Consider the following 22,211-nt stretch of genomic DNA (forward strand, 5'->3'; position numbering starts at 1 on the left):
GCGGTTCCCTGAGCCATTGACCCCCTGGGTCCCGCACAGCCACGGCCCCGGGGCTCTTCTCCCCCAGCAGCCCCACGCTGTGCTCTCGAGGCTCCTTCACTCCCGCAGACATCCAGTGCTTCACCGTGCAGCCGGTGGAGGAGCCCAGGATCCGGCTCAGGGACCGCAGCATCCCCGAACAGATCACCAAGTGAGTGCTGCAGTGGGGGGAGTACCGCTCAGTGTGGGACACCTGGGGCTGCGTCCCCTCCACGTGCACCCCACACTCTGCCCCATTCCCTCCTGCAGTTTCTACAAAGCCAACCATGTCCAGAAGTTCAGCTACTCGCGGCCCTTCAAGAAAGGCCCAAAGGATCCGGACAACGAATTTGCAGTGAGTATTTATGGGGACTCCAGGAGGGGCAGAGCTGCAGGGTCCCACGAGGAGCCGGGTCTGCAGAGGAGGCTAATGCACAGAGATGGGTCCCGGAGCTGGGATGGGGAAGGTGGCACTGCCGTGTCCATGGGGAGGAGGTGGGAGCCAGCCCCTGTGGGGCAGATGGGACACTCTAGGGTGACGGGAGCTGTGGGTGTCCTGCCTGCAGAACATGTGGATCGAGCGGACCACCTTCGTGACAGCCTACCCACTGCCCGGCATCCTGCGCTGGTTTGCAGTGACCTCCACCACCACGGTGAGGAGAGGGAGCGGGGGGAGAGGGGCTCTGTGGGTACCCAGCCCTGGGCTGCCCCTGCCCACCCCACAGCTCATTGTGGGGGTCCCACACCACACTCAGAGGGGATGGTTGGGCATAGCTGAGGGGTTGGGTGCTCAGCAGTGAGGACGGGCGATGCACTGCTGTGGTGACAGCTGTGCTGCAGAGCGCTGTACAGCAGCACCAGTGGTGCCTGGACCATGCGTGCTGCTGCTGCACGGCTGCTCCCACAACGCAATGACATTTCTGTGGCTTCCCATGAGCTCTCCACTGCACTGCTGCTGCCACACGGCTGTGTGACGCTGCGGTCCCTCATGTGGCACTGTCTGTGTGGGCAGCCCAGAGCCAGGGAGCAGAATGACACATCCCCGTGGGCCTCAATTCAGCTCCGTGCAGCTGTCCCAGGGGTCTGAGGGGCTCCATGGGGGTCCTGGGCACGTGGGGATGGGGAGAAGTCATCCACCGGCCCCAAGCAGAATGGGCAGTGCTCTTGCAAGCAGCTGCTGAGCTCCCTCCCCCGGCACAGACCGTCATCTCCCCCCTGGAGAACGCCATTGAGACCATGATGAAAACAAACGAGAAGATTCTGAGTGAGATCAACCGGCACCAGAACGACCCCGGCCTGCCCGTCAACCCGCTCTCCATGCTGCTCAATGGCATCGTGGACCCCGCCGTCATGGGCGGCTTCGCCAAATACGAGACGGTGAGGATGCGCGGGGGCCGGCCCCGCTCAGCACCGGGAGCAGACTGCGGGGCACCGCTCCTTTCCCCGGCCCGACCCAGGGGCACTGAGCGGCTCGCTGCAGGCTTTCTTCCAGGAGCTGTACCTGGAGGAGCACCCCGAGGACCAGGGCAACATCGAGAGGCTGAAGGACCTGATTGCCTGGCAGGTGCTGCTCGCGTTGTCTCCCGCAGCCCCGTGGGGAGCCCCGGGACCCCTGCAGCCCCCGGGGAGCCCCATGCCCCCCTCTCCTGCAGATCCCACTGCTGTCAGAGGGGATCCGGATCCACGGACAGAAGGTGACAGAGGATCTGCGGCCCTTCCATGAGCGTATGGAGCAGTGCTTCGTGCAGCTGAGGGCCAAGGTGGAGAGCCAGTACGGGGTGCGGGAGATGGTGAGTGCTGGGTGGTGAGCACAGCAGGGCAGTGTCTGTGAGGGGGAGCTCAGGGTCCCTGCTGTGGGGTGGTGGCATGTGACCAGAACAGGCAGGGAGGGCACTTCTGACTGTGCAGAGGGGGACTCAGCGCCCTCAACCTCCTGGCTCCTGCTCCCCCTGTGCTCCCAGATCTCCTTCGAGGACCGACGGAGTGGACGACCCCGGTCTGTGACCTGGGGACCAGACTGGGAGCGGATGAGCCGTGCCAGAGACAGGCGAGTGCAGGGGGGGGGGCACCATCCTCATCCCCACACCCTGAGCCACTCCACTCCCCTGTGCTCCGTGCATTCTCTCCCACCCGCCCCATTCCAATGCCCTCAGTTTCCCTCTCTGCTGTTTTACTCCAAGCCCCATCTCTGCATCCATTCTGCCATGCCACCCCAGGGGAGCACACAGAGCACAGACACCCACGTGCACCCCTGGGCTCAGCTGGCACTGCTGTCACCCGAACCACTCACACCTCTTCTGGGGGGGGTCCCCGCCGAGACGGGTCCCCTGCGGTCCCCACACTGCTGAGCTTTGCCAGGGGCTCTCTGCCTGGTACATGGCACAGCCGTGCACCCCGGTGCTCCCAGCCCCTCAACAGTCGCAGTTGCTCTGCAGCATGGAGCCACCCCCGACCCCGAAGCCCATCCCACGGAGCGCCGAGAGCGAGGACCGCCGGGGCGAGCGCAGGGAGAGCCGCTCCAGCATGTTCTTCATGTACCGGCGGCAGGAGCCGCGCCAGTCCGCCTCGGAGCTTCAGGAGCCCAAGGTGATGAGGTGATGCGGTGATGCCCTCCGCTCGCAGTCGCCGTCTGATGGTGAAGAGCGGGATCGGGGTTTTGGGGGGGTCCACAAGACCCGGAGCTGGAGAGCATCACGACCCGCATCGCTTCTGGGGCCTGCAGCCCGGCAGCGGCACGGCTGAGCTGCCCCGGGAGCTGACGCCTTTTCCCCGTCCCAGGACGACAGGCGGAGACGCTCCCGCAGCACGGGTGAGAGCGGCCCGGGCAGCCCCGACGGGAAGCAGCCGCCTCCGAGCCGCGATTCCACGGGCGCTCAGCCCGGCTCCGCAGGTACCGGCAGCCACCCCATCCCCGCACCCCTCCCATCCCCCAGCACCGCTCGGGACGCGTTGCCCGACCTGTCCCATCCCGATCCGTCCCGACCCCTCCGCGCAGCGCCGTCCCCGTCCCCGTCCCCCACCGGTTTCGGCGGCCGCGTGAAGAGCGCCAGCAAAGCTCCGCCTCTGCCGCGCCGGATCAGCCCCGCGGTGTACGAGACCTTCCTGGAGGGGACTGATGCTGCCGACGGAGGAAAGGTGCCGCCCAGCCCCACTCTCCCCACCCCCCGCCCCACACCTAGCCGTCCATGTGTAAGCGTCCCTCTGTCTGCAGGTACTGCCGTCGCTGGCGGATTGGAGCAAAGGGCTGAAGTCACCTCCGCCGCCGCCCCCGAAGTCCAAACGGCTGTCCCAGCTCTGAACGCACGGACCGGGGGAGCGGCGGGACCCCCGGCTCGAGCGGCTCCCGGACAAACCCCTCCTGCAGCACGGCACCGCTGTCCCGCGAGCTGTCCCATCCCGCATCGCAGCACTCCGTATCACAGCCCCCAGCCCACCCCCCCCCAGAGCTGCGGCCTCCCGTGGCCAACGGGGCCGTCACCCTCAGTCGCGGCGCAGAGTGCTCCGTACCCGCCCTGAACCCTCCCACCGCTCCCCCTCCCCGCCCTCGGTGCCCCCATCCCGCAGCCGCCCCCGGCCCGAGCCCCGCACGGGATCCGTCCGTGTCCGGGAGCCGTCGGGCAGCGCCGCACGTTGCGCGGGGTCCGCTCCCGCTGCCGTCGGACTTCCCGGCCGCACCGCGCCGCGCCGACCAATAAAGGACCCACGCAGCAGCCGTCGGTGCGGAGGGGTCGGTTCGGCACTCAGCTCTGCGCGCTGCGGGTCCCGGCGGGCACTGCCAGCGCTGACCGCCCGCGGCTCTTTATTTTCCCCGCAGCCCCGCGGGCTCAGGGCCGTACGCACAGTCCGCCGTGATAACGGGAGGAGCCCGGACCCGCGCTCGAGGATGGGGTGGGGGGGGGCAGAGCGGGGGCTGCCTGCTGCTGCGGGCTCCGGGCGGGGCGAGGAAGGGACGGGGGGAGGAGACGGCGCCGCGTGCCGCGGCCACGGCGCCCGCGGGCGTTCCGCTGCGCCGCGTACCGGGCCGCCCCCGCCCGCAGAGAAGAACGGGGCCGTCTGTCCCCCGCCGGGCCCGGTGCTCACAGCGGGTTCGCCGAGGAGGCCGCCAACCGCTTCCCGATGTAGATCCTGGAGGGGAGAGAGGCGGTGACGGACTGCCCCGGGTGGGGCGGAGGGAGAAGGGCAGTGTAGCGAGCGGCGGTGCACGATCACCGCGCTCAGCGGCCCCGGAGGATCACTCACCCCAGCCCCAGGGTCAGCACGTGGCTGAGCAGCAGCGAGGGGATGACGAGCAGCAGCAGCTCGGAGCTGAACGGCCCCTTCTTCCTCACCACCGCGCCGTCCCGCAGCGCCCACCGCACCGGCGGGGGGGGGCACGCGAAGGCGAGCGAGTCCCTGCGGGAAGCGCGCGGTTCGACGGGGCGGGCGGGGAGCGGCGGGGGACCGCGGGGGTGGGGTTGCGGCTCACTTCGCGCAGCGGTGCTCGGGGCAGCGGGCGCAGCTCCGGCTGAGCGCTGCGGACACGCGGCGCCCCGTCCGCTCGGCGTCCTGCGGGGCGGGGGTCCCCGGGCGGGAGCTCGGCGCTTCTTCCCGTCCCGGCGGGGTCCGGGGGCGGCCCGGGGGGGTCGGGAGCCGCTGGTTCACCCTCCCGGCACCTTCCTCGTCCCGGGCCGGGGAACCGCGCGCTGGCGGCGCCCTGAGAACACAGCCCCGCATCGGCACACCGCACGGCGGGACCCGGTGCGGGGTCGCTCCGGGACTCACCCGTCGGCGCCGTCCGGCTCCAGCTGCGCCTCCAGCAGCATCCGCTCCACGTCGGCGTGGCACGAGAAGGGCGACGGCGCGGGGTCACAGCGCAGCTCCACCCAGGAGCCTGGGGACGGCTGTCAGCCCCGCGCGGCGCGGGGTCCCGCACCGCTCCCGGTGCCCCCCCCCCACCCCCCGCCCCGGTCCTCGCCGCACATCGACCCCCCACCCCCGGCCCACCTCCCCGCCCCGCACACCGTCGTCGCCGGCGCACGCCATGGCCCCACGGTTCCCGCCGCTCTCAGCCCCCGCCCGGTACCGCGGCTCCGTGGGTCACGTGACAGCCGCGAGCCCCCATGTAAATAAAGCCGGCGGCACCGGCTACCCGCGCCTTAAAAGGGCATCGGCTCCTCCCGCCGGGACCGCGCGTCGTTCCCTCCCCTCGGCAGACGCGGTTTGCGCTCCGCGCTCGCGTCGCCCCTTTAAGCGGCGCCTACGTGCGGACAGCGGGCGGGCGGCGGCCGCGACGCGTGCAGAGTCGCACGGAGCAGCACGGCCCCGCCCCCGCCGGCCAGGCCCCGCCCCCCCCATCTCCCGGACACCGCCGTTTGCTTCCAGCGCCGTTTATTGCCGCTCCGCCGCCCCCGGCCGCGCCGCCCCAGCCCCGCGCCGCCGCCGGTGCCGCTCCGGTCGCTCAGGGGCTGCCCCCGGGCCGCGCCGCGCCGTGCTTCTCGGCGAACCTCCTGCGGAGAGACGGGCACTGGGTACGCGCTGCCCCGGGGCTCCGCCCGCAGCACCGCCGGGAGAGCAGCGCGGGGCTTCTGCCGTCCCGGCCCCGCCGCCGCCAGCGGCGCTGAGAAAGCACCCTCCCATGTGCGGTCGGGGCCAGGCTCGCCAGCCTCACCTCCATCCCTGCAAAGACACAGCCCCTCATCCTGGATAGCACTTCCACACACACGAGGGAAAAGAAATCATCAAGAGTAGTGAGCGTGGATTCACTGAAGGGAAGTCATTACTGACGAGACCTGAACTTCTGCAGTGACACAGCTGCTAAGAGGGCAGAGCGGTGGGTGCTGTGTGGCTGGGGGGCAGGAAGGGCCCCAGAGGAGCTGCTGGCACGTGGCTGCACGAGCACCGAGGTGGATCAAGCACCACCTGCTTGGCCGGGCACAGAGCAGCACTCAGGGGTGCAAAGTCTGCTCGAGGACCGCAGTGAGAGGAGCACCCCCGGGGTCAGTGCTGGGCCCAGTCCTGTTCGTGTGTGTGTCTGTGGCACGGGCTGTGTCCACAGCACATCTGTTGACAGCACAAAACTGGGGCGAGTGGTGGACACGGCAGTGTCATGCTGCCACCCAGGGACCCGACCTGGCCAGGCTGGAAGAACAGGCTGCAGGAACCTCGTGCAGTTCAACGAGAAGTGCAGAGCCCTGCATGTGGGAACGAGCAGCCACAGCACCGGGATGTGCTGCGGGCACCCAGCTGGGAGCAGCTCAGCAAAAACAGACCTGCACAATGCAAAGCACTGCCAGCGGGTGAAGGGAGGGGATTCTGCCTGCTTTATTCAGCACCAGAAAGGACATCGGGAGTGCTGGGCTCAGTCCCGGGCTCTCCAAAGCAAGAGACACAGACATAACAGAGTCAGGGGCACAAAGGCAACAAAGGGAGAGTGGAGCTTCTCTCCTATGAGGAAAGGCTGAGAGAGCTGGGGCTGTTCACCCTGGGAAAGGGAAGGCCGCAGGAAAAGCTCATCAGAGCCACAGAATACCTGAAAGGTGGCACAAAGAGGGCAGAGCCAGGCTCCTCTCAGTGCTGCCTAGTGCCAGGCCTACGGCTCAGCACCACAGGCACCTGAGCTTGGCACCAGACAGGTTCTCCTATACACTATAAGACTCTTACACAGAGTGGTGACTCCACTTTGCAGAAGTTTTATGCCACTTGGCCTGAACCAAAGCCTCTGTTATCTCTGCCATCTTCTAAAGCATCTTCTAAAGAGTCCTCCAGGCCCACCTCCAGACACACAGGCACCACAAAAACATCAGTTCCGTTGGAAGCTTATTCCACTGAAATAGATTTCCTCTACAGAAATAAGCCTACAACTTCTAACCATTAGTAACCATTCTGCATTTCTCTGACAGATTAAAAAGCCTGATCCCTTCACCCGGAAAAATAATTACACGCAGTGAGCCATCTCATTTACAGTAAGTTTAACAGACTTCACTTCCTCTCCTATTATTATGTGGCTTCTCTCCAAATTCATCCTGAATTTTCAGCATTAAAAAGAAAAAAAAGCACCACATGCCAGAACTGGACACTCGTTGCAATATCTGCACCATCCAAACCACACACAGAGGTCAAACTCACTCCCTGTTCTCTGTCAGTATTCACTGGGGAAGATGAACGGCACCATCCCTTTGCCAAACAGCAAAGCCTCGTTTCTAAAACGAGTGCTCCACAGCATCACTGCTTATCTCAAAGAAATCTATACTCTCACAATGACTTCTATCAGTCAAATCTGTTACACTAAAGAACTTCTTTTTTGTTTTTGCTAAGCTCTGTTCCTCAGAAATTGTGTTTCTGGCCACTAGCTCCTAACCCAGTCCTCAAAAACAAGCCCAGCCACTGCTGGAGACAAAACACTGACACCCAGGAGGAGAACAGGCTGCGTGCTTGGAAGAGGTGAAGCAGAAAAGCGTCGGCGCTGTACGGGGCACACCCTGCTGGGGATGGGGTCTCGGGGCTGCACTCACCTCCTGGCGTAGTCGTACAGTGCTCGCTTCCGCTCCTGCAGGGACAGGTGCCGTTCCACGGGGGACTTTGCAAATTGCTTTGTAGCTGGCTAGAAAGGAAAGCACAAAAGTCAGCTGGAAACAGCCAAAGCCAGGAACCCTCCCTGCTGGCCCTGCAAGCAGCCTGCATGCCAATTTGATCTCCAGTTTAAAACGCTCGGCTCCCCTGACACGGCTAGTCTCAGATACAGGCCATCATGCTCTGCCTGCAAGCCTTCGGTGCAGAGGAGACACTAAAACTGTCAAAGTACCTTGGAAGAAGGCAAATCCACGGAGCCCTGGATGCCAGAAGCTGATGCAGCCCAGGAGGTAGATGGAGCAGGCAGGCCAGTACCAGCCTCACTTTCAGGGAAGAAGGGCACTCTCCCTTCCAGCAAGTTTGCAATAGTGGTGTCTACACAGTTTGTTTGGGCTGTAGGAACACAGAGGACGTGTAAAGAGAAGGAGCTGCCACACCTAGGAAACTCATTTCCCTTCTACTGTTGCGCTTCACAGTGCAGCAGGTACAAGGGTTTTTGCTCTCAGGTGTCACAGTGACATGGCAGAGGGTGATCCTGTGTTCCTGCTAATACCCAAGGCCTAAGCTTACCCAGGTCTGTCCTGATGACCTCCAGAGGCACATGAGGCAGCACCTCCTTGACCTGCTGAGCCATCGTTGTGATCCGCACATCCTCAGGAGCAAAGGACCCAATACCAGACAGGCTGGAAGGCATCCTGAGCCTGGCTGCCAGGGGCTGGCTTGAGGCTGCAGGAAAAAAAATGAGGCACAAGAGGGTGGCCTAAAGGTACACAGCCTTAGCAAGCTGCCCCAACCCCACTTTTTCTGGTCCAAATGAGAACAGTAGGAATTAGGACGTCCTGCACGCCACCATCTGTGCTGAGGAGCGGTGATCCTCTCCCAGCAAGCTACATCTGCAACCTAGAGCATGCAGGCACCCCTCATCCCTAGGAGGATGGCTCACATCTTCTTCTCTTCCTCCACACATGAGAAACCAAGGGCAGGCTGAAGTTTCCCCAAAGGCAAAGCCTAAGGTGCCATTCCATACTTGGGACACCTACCTGGGGCAAAGGGAAGATGCGATGTATGTCTCAGCCTCTTCATGTGTTCAGCTTTATCTGCTGCAGTGAGCCGTGTGGATACCACACCCAGCTCCATGGCCAAGAGCTGCAGAAACGTGGAGAAGACACAGCACGCATGACCCAGGCATTCCCATCTCACAGGGAATGCATCAGATGTACGGTGCCTGTCTGGAGCCACACTGCGGGGAAGAGGACTGGGAACTGATTTCCTCAATCCCTCAGTGATGCATTCCAGTGTTGCAAAGAGCACACAGAGGACTCGAGAGTGTGCAGTATCATCCTGGCAAAACAGGCTGACACGGAGATAACCAGATCTTCGGAACAGGATCTACGAAGTACCCAGTGTGTAACGGGAAGGTGGAGAAACAATCACTGTTTATTTGGTTTGTGATATTATGAAAGGGGAGTTTTTAGCATACAGAGCTAGTGGGGAGAGCCTTGATAAATGGCAGAAAGGATAAAAAGCGGGTGGCAAATAGGCCATGGAAGAACAGAATAATTATAAGGGGCAATAAGTACAGGCCAGAGTTCCCATAACACAAATATACCCAACCAAAAATGCCTTTTGCAGCTCTGCTTACACCCCGCTCTCCTCTGTGACCATCCCAAATTGCAGTTGTCCTACACATCCCTCTCCCACATTATCCTCCTACCTCCTGAACACGGAGCGCAAAATCCTCACTCAGTTCTTCAGCTCGTCTGGGGACAGACGGCATCCACCTGAATGGGGACAACAGCACTGGGCTGACTGTGTCACGGGTTGCTGGAGGAGCCAGCCCCATCTGGGATCAACAGTGCAATGGTGCTCCCCCACCTCAGCTTTCCCTGCTCACCCCACGTCTCTTCCCACAGGATGAGTGTCAAACCTTACCCCTATCATGCAGAATCAGGGGAAACGTATGACAAAACTGGCTCATCTACTCTCATTAACACTCAAGTATAAAAGACAAAGTACCTCCTAATGAAGTTCCCCTGAGAGGCTCCAAATAAAGAGATGCTGCCATTTACGTGGGAGTACAAAATAGATCAACAAAACACAAACAAAATACAGCTGGGGGAAGTGACAGGACAAAGACTTTTCTTTCTGAAATATCCCAACCCCTAAAGGCACACTGGGAAGAATTTATCTCCAAGCCTCTTTTGCTTGCCTCAGGACCTTTATGACACCAAAGCTACTCAGCCAGACTGGGCTCACCTGGGCCCTAGACAGGTATCTGAACCCTCTCTGCAATTCACAAGGGACTGCAGGGAAGAGAAGGATGCTAGAGGACTGAGGTGCCTGCACAGCACCACCCATGGGACCTGAGCAGCCCTGGAGTGAATTACAACAGAGGAGCTACCTTCAAAAACACACTCAAACTTCAGGTAAAAGTCTTGCAGAACTCCTCTCCTTCACTGACACAGGAACCAAAATCCCTCTCCACTTCTGAAGCTGGCTGAGAGGAACTGGCATGGACCAACAGCGCTGAACCAAGCCACACTACGGTACCACAACGAGGGGGCACATCACTGCAGAACAGATCTCTTACTTCAATGGCGACAATGTCAGGCTTTCTGCCCACCCAAAACCCTCCCCCAAACAAAAGAGAGAGAGAGAAGATAGTACCTTACTTGATAAACTGTGAAGGGAACAAAGAAGGTCCAGAACAGCTCTGTAATCCAGGAGGAGTCAGCTACGCTCTGGAGAAGAGAGTGCAATGAGGTTAGAGCCCATACAACACAAGCCAGTCAGGTCTCCCTGGGGAAAACAGGCAGGCAGCACAGAGCTCAGGGCTGGCACTGAGTAACAGATATGCAGCAGAGATGCAGAGGAGTGGGCAGGAGAGGAGATTCACCTTCATTAGTCCTCACCCTGCACAGCAAAAGAGTCAAATTTCTCACTGCTCCAAGCTGTCTTTTCCCCTCACTAGGATAGCATGACTTTCCCTCATATCTCCACATTCTCTTCTAGATAATGCTTTCAGAAAGGACTTGAAATGCTCTAAGACCTACTAATACTCCCTTGGCATCATGGTGGGAATCACATACGGATGGGAACAGCCTGTGCAGTAACTCGAGTCCCATAAGCTGTACTTATGCAGTATGAACCCTTAAGCAACTCTTCCTTTTGAAGATTAATCATTAAAGCTGAGCTGTAACTTATTACTGCCTTCCTATTTCTAAAAATCAGTAAATAATCTTTTACCTACGGACTGCAGCGCCTACCAACAGAGAAGGGCTGAAGTCTGGAACAGCTGCACAGAATTGGAGGGCTCTCCATCCTTCTCAGCAGCTCAGTCAAAACCAGGAGCAAGTCTGACTGTGAGCAGACAGCAGAACTAAAGGCCTCCAGAGAATCCTTCCCCCCTCTACTTTTCAATGACTCCAACCAATTTCCCGTTGAATAAACACTGTTCCTAGGATTTTTTAAAGTTGTTTTCCTGCAGGTGATAAAACTTCCCACAAGTTGGTGGGGAACACCTCCTCCAGGTCTACAGCCAGTAACATCGCTCCCCCAGCTTCTTTTACACGACTTTTATCCTCACCCAAAGCTTTGCACAAGTTTTTTTTTTCAACTGAGAAAAGCTCAGAAACCAGAGTCACCATGGGCAACATAAAGGAGCCTCATCTCCTGACAGAGCTGAGACCTAACAACACCAAGATCAAATGCCTCACGGCCATTCCAGCAGTCAGCCTCCACGTAACACCACTGCACATCACAAACCAGCACACTCACTACGAGGTTCCAGCCAACTGCAGCTAGAGCAAATTCCATCTAAACCCCAGACGTGGTGGCGTGCTCAGCCTGGTGCCAGGCACACATCAGGTGAGTATCCACATAAGCTTTCTGTGAAGCAGTGATTGAAACGTTCAAAGCACCCCATCTCCTGACCCAGGAAGTTTTTGATGACTTATAATGATGTAAGAAATTCTACAGTTCTCAATGCCCAGGACTTACGTAGCCCACGTGCATGATTTACAGATCCTGCTCAGCTTCTGAAGGTAAAAACCTGAGCCAAGAAGTGATTGATTATAACCATCACCTTCAAACAAATCAGCAGTGACACGCATGCTGTTCTCCCTAATGTTCACAAAGGAAAAAGATGCACAGACAAACCCGAAGAGTTCCCCACAACTTGTCACATTGCACAGGATTTCTCAGAGGAACCAAACCCATAACAAGATAACTTACTTATTCAGGGCAGTGCAGAACAAGACAGCTCTCCCACTTCCCTGGAGTGGCCAGTCAAAAGTTCAGGTCTCCTCACTGTTAGAAAAGTTCATCCTAGCCCAAAGTGAAGCTCGTGTATCACCAAAACCTAGGCTCAGCACCTACTAACACTGCTGTGCGTTTTGGCAAAAAGAAAAATCAGTTTCTCCACTTTGAAACCTCCTCTGCACTGTGCAGGCAACTATCCACAGCGATCTCTCTGTGACCGAGCACCTTTAAATGCCACTCTCTGGACTCTGCATGGTGCTCCCAGCCCTCTTGAGCTCTCTACTGCTGCCCCACTTCCTCAGCAGCTGTGCTGCCACAGCTTCACATGGGAATTCAGAAGAAGCTGTCACCAGCGCACACGTGCAGCTAGCACTGTGTTCCTGCTCTACCACACATTCCTCTTGTTACGTGCTCACAGACCACATTAGATTTCCAAGTGACAGCAGCATCACATCAGTATTCCAGCTGGTCCATTACTAACTCCAAGGACCTCAATGTTGTGGCCTTCAACGTGGGTAAAAGCAGCAAATGTCAAGTGGCAAAGATATAATTCCTAATCGAATCTCATTTGAAGAACATCTGTATGGGCAGTGATGTTTTATGGTCTGTCTGTAAGTGGCTTTAAACGTACTCAGTGCATCCTGCCCCCTTCCAACAGATGGAAGAACAGAAAAACATCCAAAAAGTCTGACAGACACAAAATATGTCTTCCAATTAAGCAGATCCATTTACCATACCACGAGACAAGAAAACCTCACTCTGCATATAAACTTGAGAGCAGTTTAACTGCAATCTGCCTGGTAGTGCTAGCACTCCAACCATGAACTTTGCCACTTTTCTGAAGCCAAAATTGCATCACATTACACATCAGGATCTGGGAGACATGAGTTCAAGAGCTCCATCCAGAGCCTTGCATAACTTCTGTCGTCACCCAAACTCAGTTATTCTTTCAGAACACTTTAAAAAAAGGGAACTCAAGAGGGTATGGGACGTTGCTGCTGCGGCTGTGGACATCATATGGCACAGCATTACACAGCTGCACCACTGAGAATGTCTATTGAGACCGTGAGCATGAGGACAAAAACGTAATTAGCTAAAGGTCTCTGAGAAAAGCAGATGAAAAGCCAACTGAAGCACACAGACACTCATCCTCAGGATGGCAGGGAACAAGGCCAGGTCTCTCTGTCCATAGGTTTCAAAGCAGAAGCAACATTAATGACATGATGGAGACCCTCTCGCAGCTTTCAGAAGCCCTCCGTGCCCTGCATCACTCACCACAGTGATCAAAGGCCTCTGAACCCGGAGGGCAACCGGCTGCACCACATCCACGACTGAGAACGGCCAGGAGCTGAAAAGGAAGAGTACAACTGTCAGCAGCTTTCAAAGCTGAGCAAACCCTGAGGACACCAGCTCAGAACACCCCTTTCCAGCACCTGAAGCGGAGCAAGCCGGCCCGGCCGTTGGTGGCAGCTTCCTCTGGGAAGAGCAGCAGTGGTGGGTTTCCTCTGTGAGATGAATATGCCTTCAAGGAATCGACCAGCTCTGCTCGGCTCCCTGACACTCCCAGCTCCATGAAGCCCCGTGACCAGCAGATGAAGCCGGGGGCACCATTCAGCGCAGGCTGCAAGAGAGAAAAACAACAAGAGGAAGGAAGAAATGCCACTCTGCTCTCTGGCAAGGCCTACTTTCTCAGGTGTCGATGGGAAAAAATTCTGCTTGTTAGCATCAATGCCTCTGGGGGCCGAGGAAACAACCCATATGCTAAAAACACTAGCAGCAGAGAACACGCCACTTCCAGGCTTCAGTGGTGGCTCCAGTTCCTGGCAACTTGATTCCTGATCCTCAATTCCAATCAAATCCCATCTGAGTAATGAATTCCTCTCTGCTTTGAGTGGCAGTCAGATTTCCCACATTTTCTCCAGGAATTCCCAACAGGCTTTGCAAGGGATGCACTGCTTCCAAGAGTTAGTTCTCTCCAGTTAAGGACCACATCTATCACCACTCAGCATAAATTGTACCGGTTAACTTCCAGGAACATTTCGTGCCTGTGGATTTGGAAACTCCACACCTGGGGAATTTTCTGAGAGCACAAGGAAAATCACACAGCTCTCAGCCCAGCACAGCGTCCTGCTGGCCCTCAGCACTGCCCACAAGTACAAACACAGCACCTGGCACTGTAAGAAAACCCCACAGCCAACCCTGCTTCTGACAGAGAGATACAGACACCGGGACTGTCCAACTCAGTAACACCAATCCTCACCATAACCATCACTATTCCCAGTGACCTTCAGTTTTTCGAGCAAGTGTGAAACTGAACCACAGAAAAAAATATTTCAGGCCTGCGCAACCTTAGGTTAATAAATAGGAGCTGAAAACGTCCACAGCAATACATGAATTCAGAAATTGCCATCCGTGTGCTTTTCTCAGAGAGGTCCTTACAGCCCCCCCACCCCAGCTGCACGTCACTCACCGTGTTACACGAGGTCAGCAGGTTGATGACGTTGTGATCGAAGTGTGTCACGTGGTTGGCAATGTACACCTGCACACTGACATCGCGAAGACGGGGCCCGCTTTGCTGCACAAACAGCCCCAGCACTGAGCACATCACACGTACAATGACTCTAAAGGGGAGAAAAAGGGTTTCCTCAGAGTCCTGCGGCCTCAGCTGCTGACAAAACGAGAAGCTGGGAATCAGGGTGATTCAGAATTGGGTTTTGGGACAAAAGGGAAATGATGTGACAGACTGGAATCGTTATGGGGCTCCAGCTGGGGCCCAGGGCTGCCTGCAGAGGGAAAAACAGAGCAGAATAGCACTGAGCCCCAGAACTGACATCAGCAATCCGGCGTTTCAGATGAGACCCCGCGCACAGAGGTGGCACGGCCAGCTTTGGCCTCGGCAGAGAAGGCGGCTGGAGGAGTGGGGGGTTGGGGCCGGGCGGTCATTCGGGGCTCTCCCAATGGCACCGTTCTGCGGTTCCGTGACTGTCGGGAGCAGAGCGGCCCTAAAGCTCAGCTCCCCGTAACCCCCCCGCGGCCACGGAGCCCCCGCCGCGGCGACCCGGCCCGCCCCGGGACACGCACCGGCGCAGCAAACCGTCGGGCAGGATGCAGCTGACCAAGAAGACGTGCACGCCGATGAAGAGCCGCAGGACAAACAAGCACAGCCCCACGGGCGCGTACAGCAGCAGCACCAGCAGCACGAACCCGTCGGTGGGAAACCTGCGGGGCGGAGAACGGCGCGGATGGACGGCGGGGCCCGGGGCGGCAAGGACCGCCGTGCCGCCCGCTCCCCGCCCGTCCCGTCCCATTCCGTCCCGTCCCGCGGTTCTCACCGCTGTGAGTCGAAGAGCCGCTCGGGGCCCGGTGCCGCGGGCCGCTCCATGCCGCGCTCCGCCCGCTCAGCGCCGCGCAGCGCCCGCCGCCATCTTCCGCCGCCCGCGCGGGGCGCCCTGGGAGGAGCGCGGCCTTTTCCCGGCGGGCACCGCGCCGCGATCCTCCGCTCGACCGCGGCCCTCGGGACGGGGAGAACGACCCCGCTCCTCCTCCTCCTCCTTCTCCGGGGGCGGGCAGGGCGCGGGACGAAGGCTCTCGGTTAGCTCCGCGCGTCCCGGCGGGCCCGAGCCGGACAAGACTACAGCTCCCGGCGCTCCCCGCGGCCCGGCGGCATGGCGGCGCTGGCGCGGTGGGTGCGCGCTCCGCTGGGCGCGACGCGCTGGGGCCGCGCGCTGTGCGGGGCCGCCCCCCCCCTCCCCGGTCTCCCGCCGCCGCCGCCGCCGCCGCCCCCTCCCCGTCCCGACCCTCCCGCCGGGCGCCGGGCGTTGGCGGCGGCGGCGTTGGGCGCGGGGGCGGCGGCGCTGGTGCTGCTGTGGGCCCGGGAAGGCCGCGGTCCCGCGCTGCGCGCCGCCGTGCCCGCGCCGCCCGCGCCGCCGCCCGCTTCGCCCCGCGCCGCCTTCAACTTCATCGCCGACGTCGTGGAGAAGACGGCGCCCGCCCTGGTTTACGTGGAGATCGTGGGCAGGTACGCCCGGCTCTGCCCGTACGGGCCCCGTGCCCTCGGTTCGCCCCGGCCCTCCCGCGGGGCTTTGCGGTGCCGTTGTTGGGCTCTGGACCCCGCGGCCCCGTGGGGCTCCAGCACTGCTGCCGCTGTAAACCTGCGTGGGCACTGCGGGATACCGCTGGGAGCGTTGAAGTTACAATAGACGGTGCCCGGTTCCCTCCTGGTCCGCAGCACCGCTCATTGCAGCAGCCGGTCGGGTTGGCTCCCGCGGTCCTCCCGTGGTGGGTCTGTGCTGCTGCTCCCGTTCCCTTATCGTTTTGCTTTGCTCTTGCCCCGGGGTGTTTCTAAGCACGGGGTGATACAGGCCGGTTCTTTGGCCTCGCTGTCCTTGCAGGTTGGTGCGATGCTTGCCTTCTTTCAGCACTTGGGAGCTGCCCTGAGCCGCTCTGTCTTTTTAAAGGTCGTTGATAGCAGACTCACAGGGACGTCAGCTCCCCCTCCTTGGTCCTCGCAGCAAAGCCCTGTGTGTTGAGGTTATATCCTTCCATAGGTCCGTGCTTGTCTTTCCTAAAGAGTCTGCAGTGTTCACTGCTGCTCTCTGTTAGCATGCACTTCCCAGTGCACCGCTGTGCTCCTCGTAAGGTGACACTTCTGTTGCTGTGCATGGAGTTTCGGTTCCTGCTGCTTGCTGCCTCAATGAGTGCACAATTGTGCAGACTCTTGAGATGGACACCTGTCCCAGGGCCGTGAAGGAGCTCCCACGTCATACTGTCACCCAGGCGCCTCCTCCCAGTCCTCTGCTGCTGTCCCACCCAGCAGGCTGAGCCACGCCCCTGCCTGCTGCCCCAGGCTCCCACATCCCCTCTGGGCCCCCTCACCGTCCTGTGAGCTTTGCCCACCTTGCAGACACCCCTTCTCCGGCCGTGAGGTGCCCATCTCGAATGGCTCGGGATTCGTGGTGTCCCCTGATGGGCTCATCGTGACCAACGCGCACGTGGTGGCGAACCGGCGGCGCGTGCGGGTGAAGCTGGCCAGCGGGGAGCAGTACGACGCCGTGGTGCAGGATGTGGACCAGGTGGCAGACATCGCCACCATCAAGATCAAGCCCAAGGTGCGCGTCGCTGTGCGGAGCAGCTCCCTTCCTCATCTGCCCTCTGCTAACAAGGTTCCTGTCTTCCAGCACCCGCTGCCCACGCTGCCCCTGGGGCGCTCCTCTGAGGTGCGGCAGGGAGAGTTCGTGGTGGCCATGGGCAGCCCCTTCGCTCTGCAGAACACCATCACCTCCGGCATCGTCAGCTCGGCGCAGCGCGGCAGCCGGGAGCTGGGCCTGACCGCCTCTGACATGGAGTACATCCAGACGGACGCTGCCATCGACGTAAGGCCGCACGGTGGGCTGGCACCTTGTCCCGCTGCCGGCTCTGGGGAAGGGCTGTGAGTGTGGCACGGGGGGAGAAGGGTGTTTCTGGTTGGGGAGCTGGCTGTTCCTCAGCCTGAACCCTGGGCTCTGTGCCGTCACTGTGGGTTAGTGTTTGAGGATGTTGCTTTCATGGCCTCATTGCTGCTCTCTGCTGTTTCAGTTTGGGAACTCTGGTGGCCCCCTCGTCAACTTGGTGAGTTCTCCTGCGTGTATCCTAGTGGGCTCTGTCTCCTGGAGCTGGGTGCCCTCAGTGGGAGCGCTGTGCAAGTGTCCCCAGCTGTCAGGAGGGAAGGAGGAACCGTGTGCCTTTTAGGCATCTTAAAGTGAGGGATCAAAGGCTTGGCCTGGGGTGAGAGCCCTGTTTGGTGGGGCTCATCCCTGCCTGGCCTCAGCAGGGTGAGAGTGCCTGGCGAGGGATGGGTGCACAGGCTTCGGGTTTTGCACAGTATTTCCCTCCCACTCCATAAAGGAGCAGGTTGGAGAGCACAGTGCCCTTTTCCATGCAGGATGGTGAAGTGATTGGGGTGAACACCATGAAGGTGACATCGGGCATCTCCTTTGCCATCCCCTCAGATCGGCTGCGGAAGTTCCTTCAAAAGGAGGAACAGCGCAAAAGTGAGTTGGGTGCCTCTCTGTTCCAGGTGCTGGGGAAGGAGGCCAGGAGGAGCGTGATGAAGGAGGGAGGAAGCTTCAGCATAGCTGAGCTCCCTGCACTTCTGAGAGGAGGGCAAACATAGCAGGAGGAAGAATCTTTGGGGAATAAGAAGATTCCCACATTTGGCATGAAGCAGTGAGGCCCTCTGCTGTGGGAAATCCATCTGCCACAGATAAAGACTTTCAGAGTTCCCAAGAACTCTGCCCTGTTCTCATTCCTTTGCATTTGTGGTAATGTGTTTAATGCAGATCCTTGCTGTCTGGTTCCCATGTTGACATTATGGAATGGTATTCTCAGTCTTAAACCTAGAAAGGAAAGTATGCAGTACCTATAAAGCCAGTAAATGGAGCTGACGTTTTCTGCGTGTAGGGAATCAGAATCACTCTGCCTGCCTTGTGGTGTGTGGGCTTTGAGATCTGCTGGCTCAGTCCTTTACTTTTGTGAGTGTGTGTCTGTTTTCAGCATTGTTGTCACTGTCCTCTCTGTCCACAGGCTCTTGGTTTGGCAATGCAGAGACAAAGCGCCGTTACATTGGGGTGATGATGCTGACTCTCACGCCCAGGTTTGTGCTCAGGGGTCAGGGCTGGGGGGTCTGGTCTCGTTGGGACCTGGTGATGGTGTGATAGCATCTTCCAAACTCACCATCAGTGCCAGTTTTTGAGAGGTTTGTCTTTACGAGGTTAAGCATTCCCATTCAGAAATCTCTTTGCTGATATCGTGTTCAGAGCTTAGGCTGTGTGTCTGGGGTAACTTAGAAGCTTGCGAATTTCTATATGTTAGAATCTGCCAGCAGATAACGCCCTAAATCTGCTGCAGCAGTGTCTGATTTCATTAGGAGTTCATAAAGAGGCCTTGCAACACGTCCTGAACAAAGAGCCACCAGAAGTGCTGTGTAACTAACAGATATGCACTGTGCCAGCTGAAAGTTTTGATGTAAAATTTGTGTAAATTGTACTCCTTGGGAGGCATGGTCCAACAGGTGAATTGCTGTGGTGCGGAAATTGTGACAGAATATGAGACTTTCAGAATAAGAAAGCATGCTTGCCTGCAGGAGAGCTGTCTGCTGGGGGGAGGTAAGCGGGTTGCCAGAGCAGCTCTCAGGAGATTCCTGGGGCTCAGCATGTTGCTGGGGTTGGTGGCTGCCGTGTGTGTGGCAGGAACATGCTTTGTGGCTGTGTTGTGTCCGTGCCAGAGTTGTGGTGGCTCCTGTATGGTCGGTTGAGTTTGTGGTCTGGATGCCACGAGCAGTCCTGGCTCCTTGCTGGCGCAGAGCGGAGGAGCCGCACTGCACCTCGAGTTTCAGGGCAGCAGGGTGAGCGGGGAGCACCGTCAGCACCGCAGGGATGCCCAGCAGGTGGTGCTCGTGCTCACTGTTAGGGCTGAAGCTGATGCCTGGGGAGCAGGCGGAGCAGTGCTGCACGGGGAAATCAGGCTGTGCTGAAGGTTTGTATCCACCAATACAAACAGAACAGGAGCCAGAGGCAGCTGCCCTCATCAGAAAACAGAGCCCACATGGGCACCCTATTTTTCCCCATGAGAAGTTATTACTGAGATTCAGATGGTTCTTAAGAGAGGAAAAAGATGTGGGGAAGTGTCTTCCCAAATATTATTTAGTATAGACTTGAGGGAGGCTTGAGCTCCTGCTGCCCTGCATTACAGCATGCAGTAGATGGGGGCTGAGTGCAGGACTTGGAAAACAGATACTGGTTGTTGGGAATGCGTTCTACACAAAACAGGTGCTGAGGATGCAGTGCTGGGAGTGATGTTACTAGGGAAACATGAAAACACGTGGGATGTTCCTTCATGCTGTATTTGACTTGCTGATGTAGGTTTCAAAAGAGCAAGTGGGAAACCTAGCAGAAACAAAACCTTACTGGTTGTCACTGGCAAAGATCGGAGCAGCTCCATTTCAGCCTCATCTGTGCTGTGTTACTGTGACAGCTGAGGAGGTGGCAGCTTGCAAAGCTCGATGTGGTTCAGCAGGGACTGCTGCAAAGCAAGCAGCCATAACCAGTGCAGAGCAGGAGCTGTATTTCCTGGTGTTACAGTGGATCTGAACTGGTGCAGAGGCTGTTTGTGTTATGCACAGCTGTGAGATCCAGCTGGAGTGTTGGATCCAGTGCTGGATGTGTTCAGGAACAGTAGGAGAGAATCCAGAAAGGAGCAGAGAGAGGAGCAGAATAGAGCTGGGGCTAGAGAACCTGATCTGGGGGAACACTGGAGGACCTGGGGTTGGTCCAGGTAGACTGCAGCTGAGAGATAGCAAAAAACAAAAGGGCCTAACTGTTCTGTGACCTACCCACAGAAGAGTGAAGTGAAACTTCAGAGGGGCGGTGCAAAGCTGATACCAGGGAAGCTGTGATGTGGGGCTGCTCAGACACAGGGTGTGCATCCCCAGCAGCTGGGATCCAGCTGGCAGCAGCACTGGTAGCTTCTGGTTCTCCTTAACACAGTCAGGACACTCAAACAGCACCATCTGAAACCATGACACAGGAAGATGGTGGTGTTGGAGTGACCCATGGTTTGCAGCTGGTCGCTTGCTCAGGGGCACAGGAGCAGAGTTCTGCAGTGTTTTCTCCAAGTGCTGTCCTGGCTGGGTGGGAGCCCAGCTCTGCTTCCCAGCTCAGTATTGTGATGCTGATCTTCACTCTGCAGCATCCTCGCTGAGCTGAAGCTGCGTGACCCCAGCTTCCCTGACGTGTCCTATGGAGTGCTGATCCACAAAGTGATCATCGGTTCCCCAGCCCATCAGTAAGTGCTGCCCTGTGCCTCATGGGTGGAGAGCAAGTACGCGGGGTGGGCTGTGTTGGGCTCTGAGGGTTTTGCTGCAGAGCAGCAGGGGTTGGGGCCTGCAGAGCAGTCGGTCTGCAGTCGGAGCTGACTGGTGGAACATGCCTGGCATCCCTTCGACCAAGCTGCCTGTGGTGCTGAAGGAATGCCTGGCACGACAGCCCCAGCTTCCTGAAGTGCCTGGCTCTCTTTCCTTCCTGGAAGACGAAGCCGCAGACAAGTGTCTGCTTCAGTTGCCATGAGTTTCTTTCCTTCTCCCCTCAGGGCAGGGCTGAAGGCAGGTGATGTTGTGCTGGAGATTAACGGGCAGGCGACGCGCCGTGCCGAGGATGTGTATGAGGCCGTGCGGACTCAGCAGAGCTTGGCCTTGTTGGTGCGGCGCAGCTATGACACTCTGCTGGTGAGCGTTGTCCCTGAGGTCACAGAGTAGTTGTGCTGCAGTGCAGGCTGCTCTGGTTGCTGGCTGCCTGTGCTGGCCAGGAGCCGAGGACGCAGGACAGGCACATGTGTGTGCCCATCAGGGAGAGACTGGGACCTTGTGAGGACCTGGAGGGGCTGGGCAGGGGGCACGGCACTGGGGCAGGCTCAGTGTGAAACCACTCCCCTCCTTGCTCAAATAAAGCACTTTTCTAGGTGCTGTGTGCCCTTCTTTCCACAGCACACAGTGTCCCAAGTGTGACCTGGGAGCAGCTGGGCTGTGGGAACCTGCTCCTCCTGTCATTCTGCAGCTGGGAGGAGCAGTGATCTCCTTAGTGCCAGGGGGAGAGCTGTCCTGTCACCTCCTCAGCACCTATACATGGACTGTGGTCTGATTCCCTCATCCACAGTGTGTGGCTCCCGGGGGCACCTTCTCTGCAGATGAGAGCGGCCCTGGAGCTGCCATGGGGCAGAGCTTCATGGGGGGAGCCACCACTGCCTCCCTGTGCAGGCTGAGCTGCTCCTAGCCAGAGCTTGCTGCCGTGGCTGCTCCCAGAAGGCTTCTGGGAGTTGGCTGATGCCTTCTGGGTCAAATCACATCCACGTAGAGCAAACGCTCCAGTGTCAGTGTCCACATCTGCACCCTGAATGCAGCTCTCTGAGTCACACTGGGAGGCTCTTCGGTGTCATGGCTCAGCCAGCCTAGGGTCAGGCAGGGGCAGCGTGCGGCCAGCCAGAGCTGCAGGAGAACCTGCGAGGGCTGTGCACGCTGCCCTGGCGCCGTCTGTCTGTCCCTCCCCCACTTTACATCTGTCAGTGCCGGAGCACTGCGCTCCCACGCACAGCGGCATCCCTGGGGACCCGCCAGGCCCTTCCCCGCTGCCTTCCTCGCTTGCCCCCTCCCTGTCCTCTGCAGCTGGCGGCCAAGAGCTGTGCTGAGAGGGAGCGGCGAGGAGCAGCTCGGGCTGTCCTTGCTTTCCTGGAAGAGCCCAGCTCCAGCCCCAGCACCCCGCCAGCGGCCGTGGGAGGAGAGGAGCAGCGAGCGGTGCCGCCCGGGGCTGTGCAGCAGCCCGGCTGCCCCAGCGGCAGGAATGCGAGCAGCGGCCACG

General features: G+C 59.0%; 4 protein-coding genes across 6 annotated transcripts in view; 2 read left to right on the forward strand and 2 right to left on the reverse strand.

Moving 5' to 3' along the window:
* LOC136057534 (dedicator of cytokinesis protein 2-like) overlaps window positions 1–3,377 on the forward strand; it is a 47,367-nt gene extending 43,990 nt beyond the window's left edge. The window contains exons 43-53 of the mRNA XM_065750259.1: window positions 109–190; window positions 289–373; window positions 585–671; window positions 1,219–1,395; window positions 1,499–1,582; window positions 1,671–1,808; window positions 1,980–2,350; window positions 2,404–2,604; window positions 2,805–2,908; window positions 3,014–3,153; window positions 3,230–3,377. Of these exons, the coding sequence (XP_065606331.1) occupies window positions 109–190; window positions 289–373; window positions 585–671; window positions 1,219–1,395; window positions 1,499–1,582; window positions 1,671–1,808; window positions 1,980–2,350; window positions 2,404–2,604; window positions 2,805–2,908; window positions 3,014–3,153; window positions 3,230–3,316 (1,556 nt within the window). The 3' untranslated portion in view covers window positions 3,317–3,377. The remainder of the gene's footprint in view (window positions 1–108; window positions 191–288; window positions 374–584; window positions 672–1,218; window positions 1,396–1,498; window positions 1,583–1,670; window positions 1,809–1,979; window positions 2,351–2,403; window positions 2,605–2,804; window positions 2,909–3,013; window positions 3,154–3,229) is intronic.
* A 655-nt stretch (window positions 3,378–4,032) lies between these two features.
* Window positions 4,033–5,344, reverse strand: LOC136057528 (BCL2/adenovirus E1B 19 kDa protein-interacting protein 3-like). Its single transcript, XM_065750252.1, has 5 exons — window positions 5,019–5,344; window positions 4,780–4,888; window positions 4,484–4,711; window positions 4,258–4,410; window positions 4,033–4,143 (listed from the first exon to the last, which is right to left on the reverse strand). The coding sequence occupies exons 1-5, from the start codon at window positions 5,038–5,040 to the stop codon at window positions 4,095–4,097; spliced, it is 561 nt and encodes a 186-aa protein (XP_065606324.1). The 5' UTR covers window positions 5,041–5,344; the 3' UTR covers window positions 4,033–4,094.
* A 24-nt stretch (window positions 5,345–5,368) lies between these two features.
* Window positions 5,369–15,309, reverse strand: AUP1 (AUP1 lipid droplet regulating VLDL assembly factor). 2 transcript variants are annotated; one of them, XM_065750248.1, is made up of 12 exons: window positions 15,159–15,306; window positions 14,908–15,045; window positions 14,297–14,447; window positions 13,260–13,447; window positions 13,102–13,174; window positions 10,234–10,307; window positions 9,281–9,347; window positions 8,607–8,712; window positions 8,137–8,292; window positions 7,799–7,959; window positions 7,509–7,597; window positions 5,369–5,504 (listed from the first exon to the last, which is right to left on the reverse strand). In XM_065750248.1, the coding sequence occupies exons 1-12, from the start codon at window positions 15,206–15,208 to the stop codon at window positions 5,456–5,458; spliced, it is 1,302 nt and encodes a 433-aa protein (XP_065606320.1). In that variant the 5' UTR covers window positions 15,209–15,306; the 3' UTR covers window positions 5,369–5,455. The 2 variants fall into 2 exon arrangements, with proteins under 2 accessions (XP_065606320.1, XP_065606321.1); XM_065750249.1 differs by lacking the exon at window positions 9,281–9,347 and having other exon boundaries at window positions 10,239–10,307; window positions 15,159–15,309.
* Window positions 15,310–15,415: 106 nt separating this feature from the next.
* HTRA2 (HtrA serine peptidase 2) lies at window positions 15,416–21,321 on the forward strand. Of its 2 annotated transcripts, XM_065750251.1 has the most exons (8): window positions 15,418–15,844; window positions 16,730–16,934; window positions 17,004–17,198; window positions 17,401–17,433; window positions 17,747–17,855; window positions 18,388–18,457; window positions 20,551–20,646; window positions 20,950–21,321. In XM_065750251.1, exons 1-8 carry the CDS (start codon window positions 15,492–15,494, stop codon window positions 21,113–21,115), a joined length of 1,227 nt encoding a protein of 408 aa, XP_065606323.1. In that variant the 5' UTR covers window positions 15,418–15,491; the 3' UTR covers window positions 21,116–21,321. The 2 variants fall into 2 exon arrangements, with proteins under 2 accessions (XP_065606322.1, XP_065606323.1); XM_065750250.1 differs by having other exon boundaries at window positions 15,416–15,844; window positions 16,730–17,198.
* Window positions 21,322–22,211: the final 890 nt, after the last annotated feature.

Source organism: Cyrtonyx montezumae, unplaced genomic scaffold (assembly GCF_038088225.1).
Source record: "Cyrtonyx montezumae isolate F1298 unplaced genomic scaffold, pur_monq_1.0 scaffold_69, whole genome shotgun sequence".
NCBI lineage: Eukaryota > Metazoa > Chordata > Aves > Galliformes > Odontophoridae > Cyrtonyx > Cyrtonyx montezumae.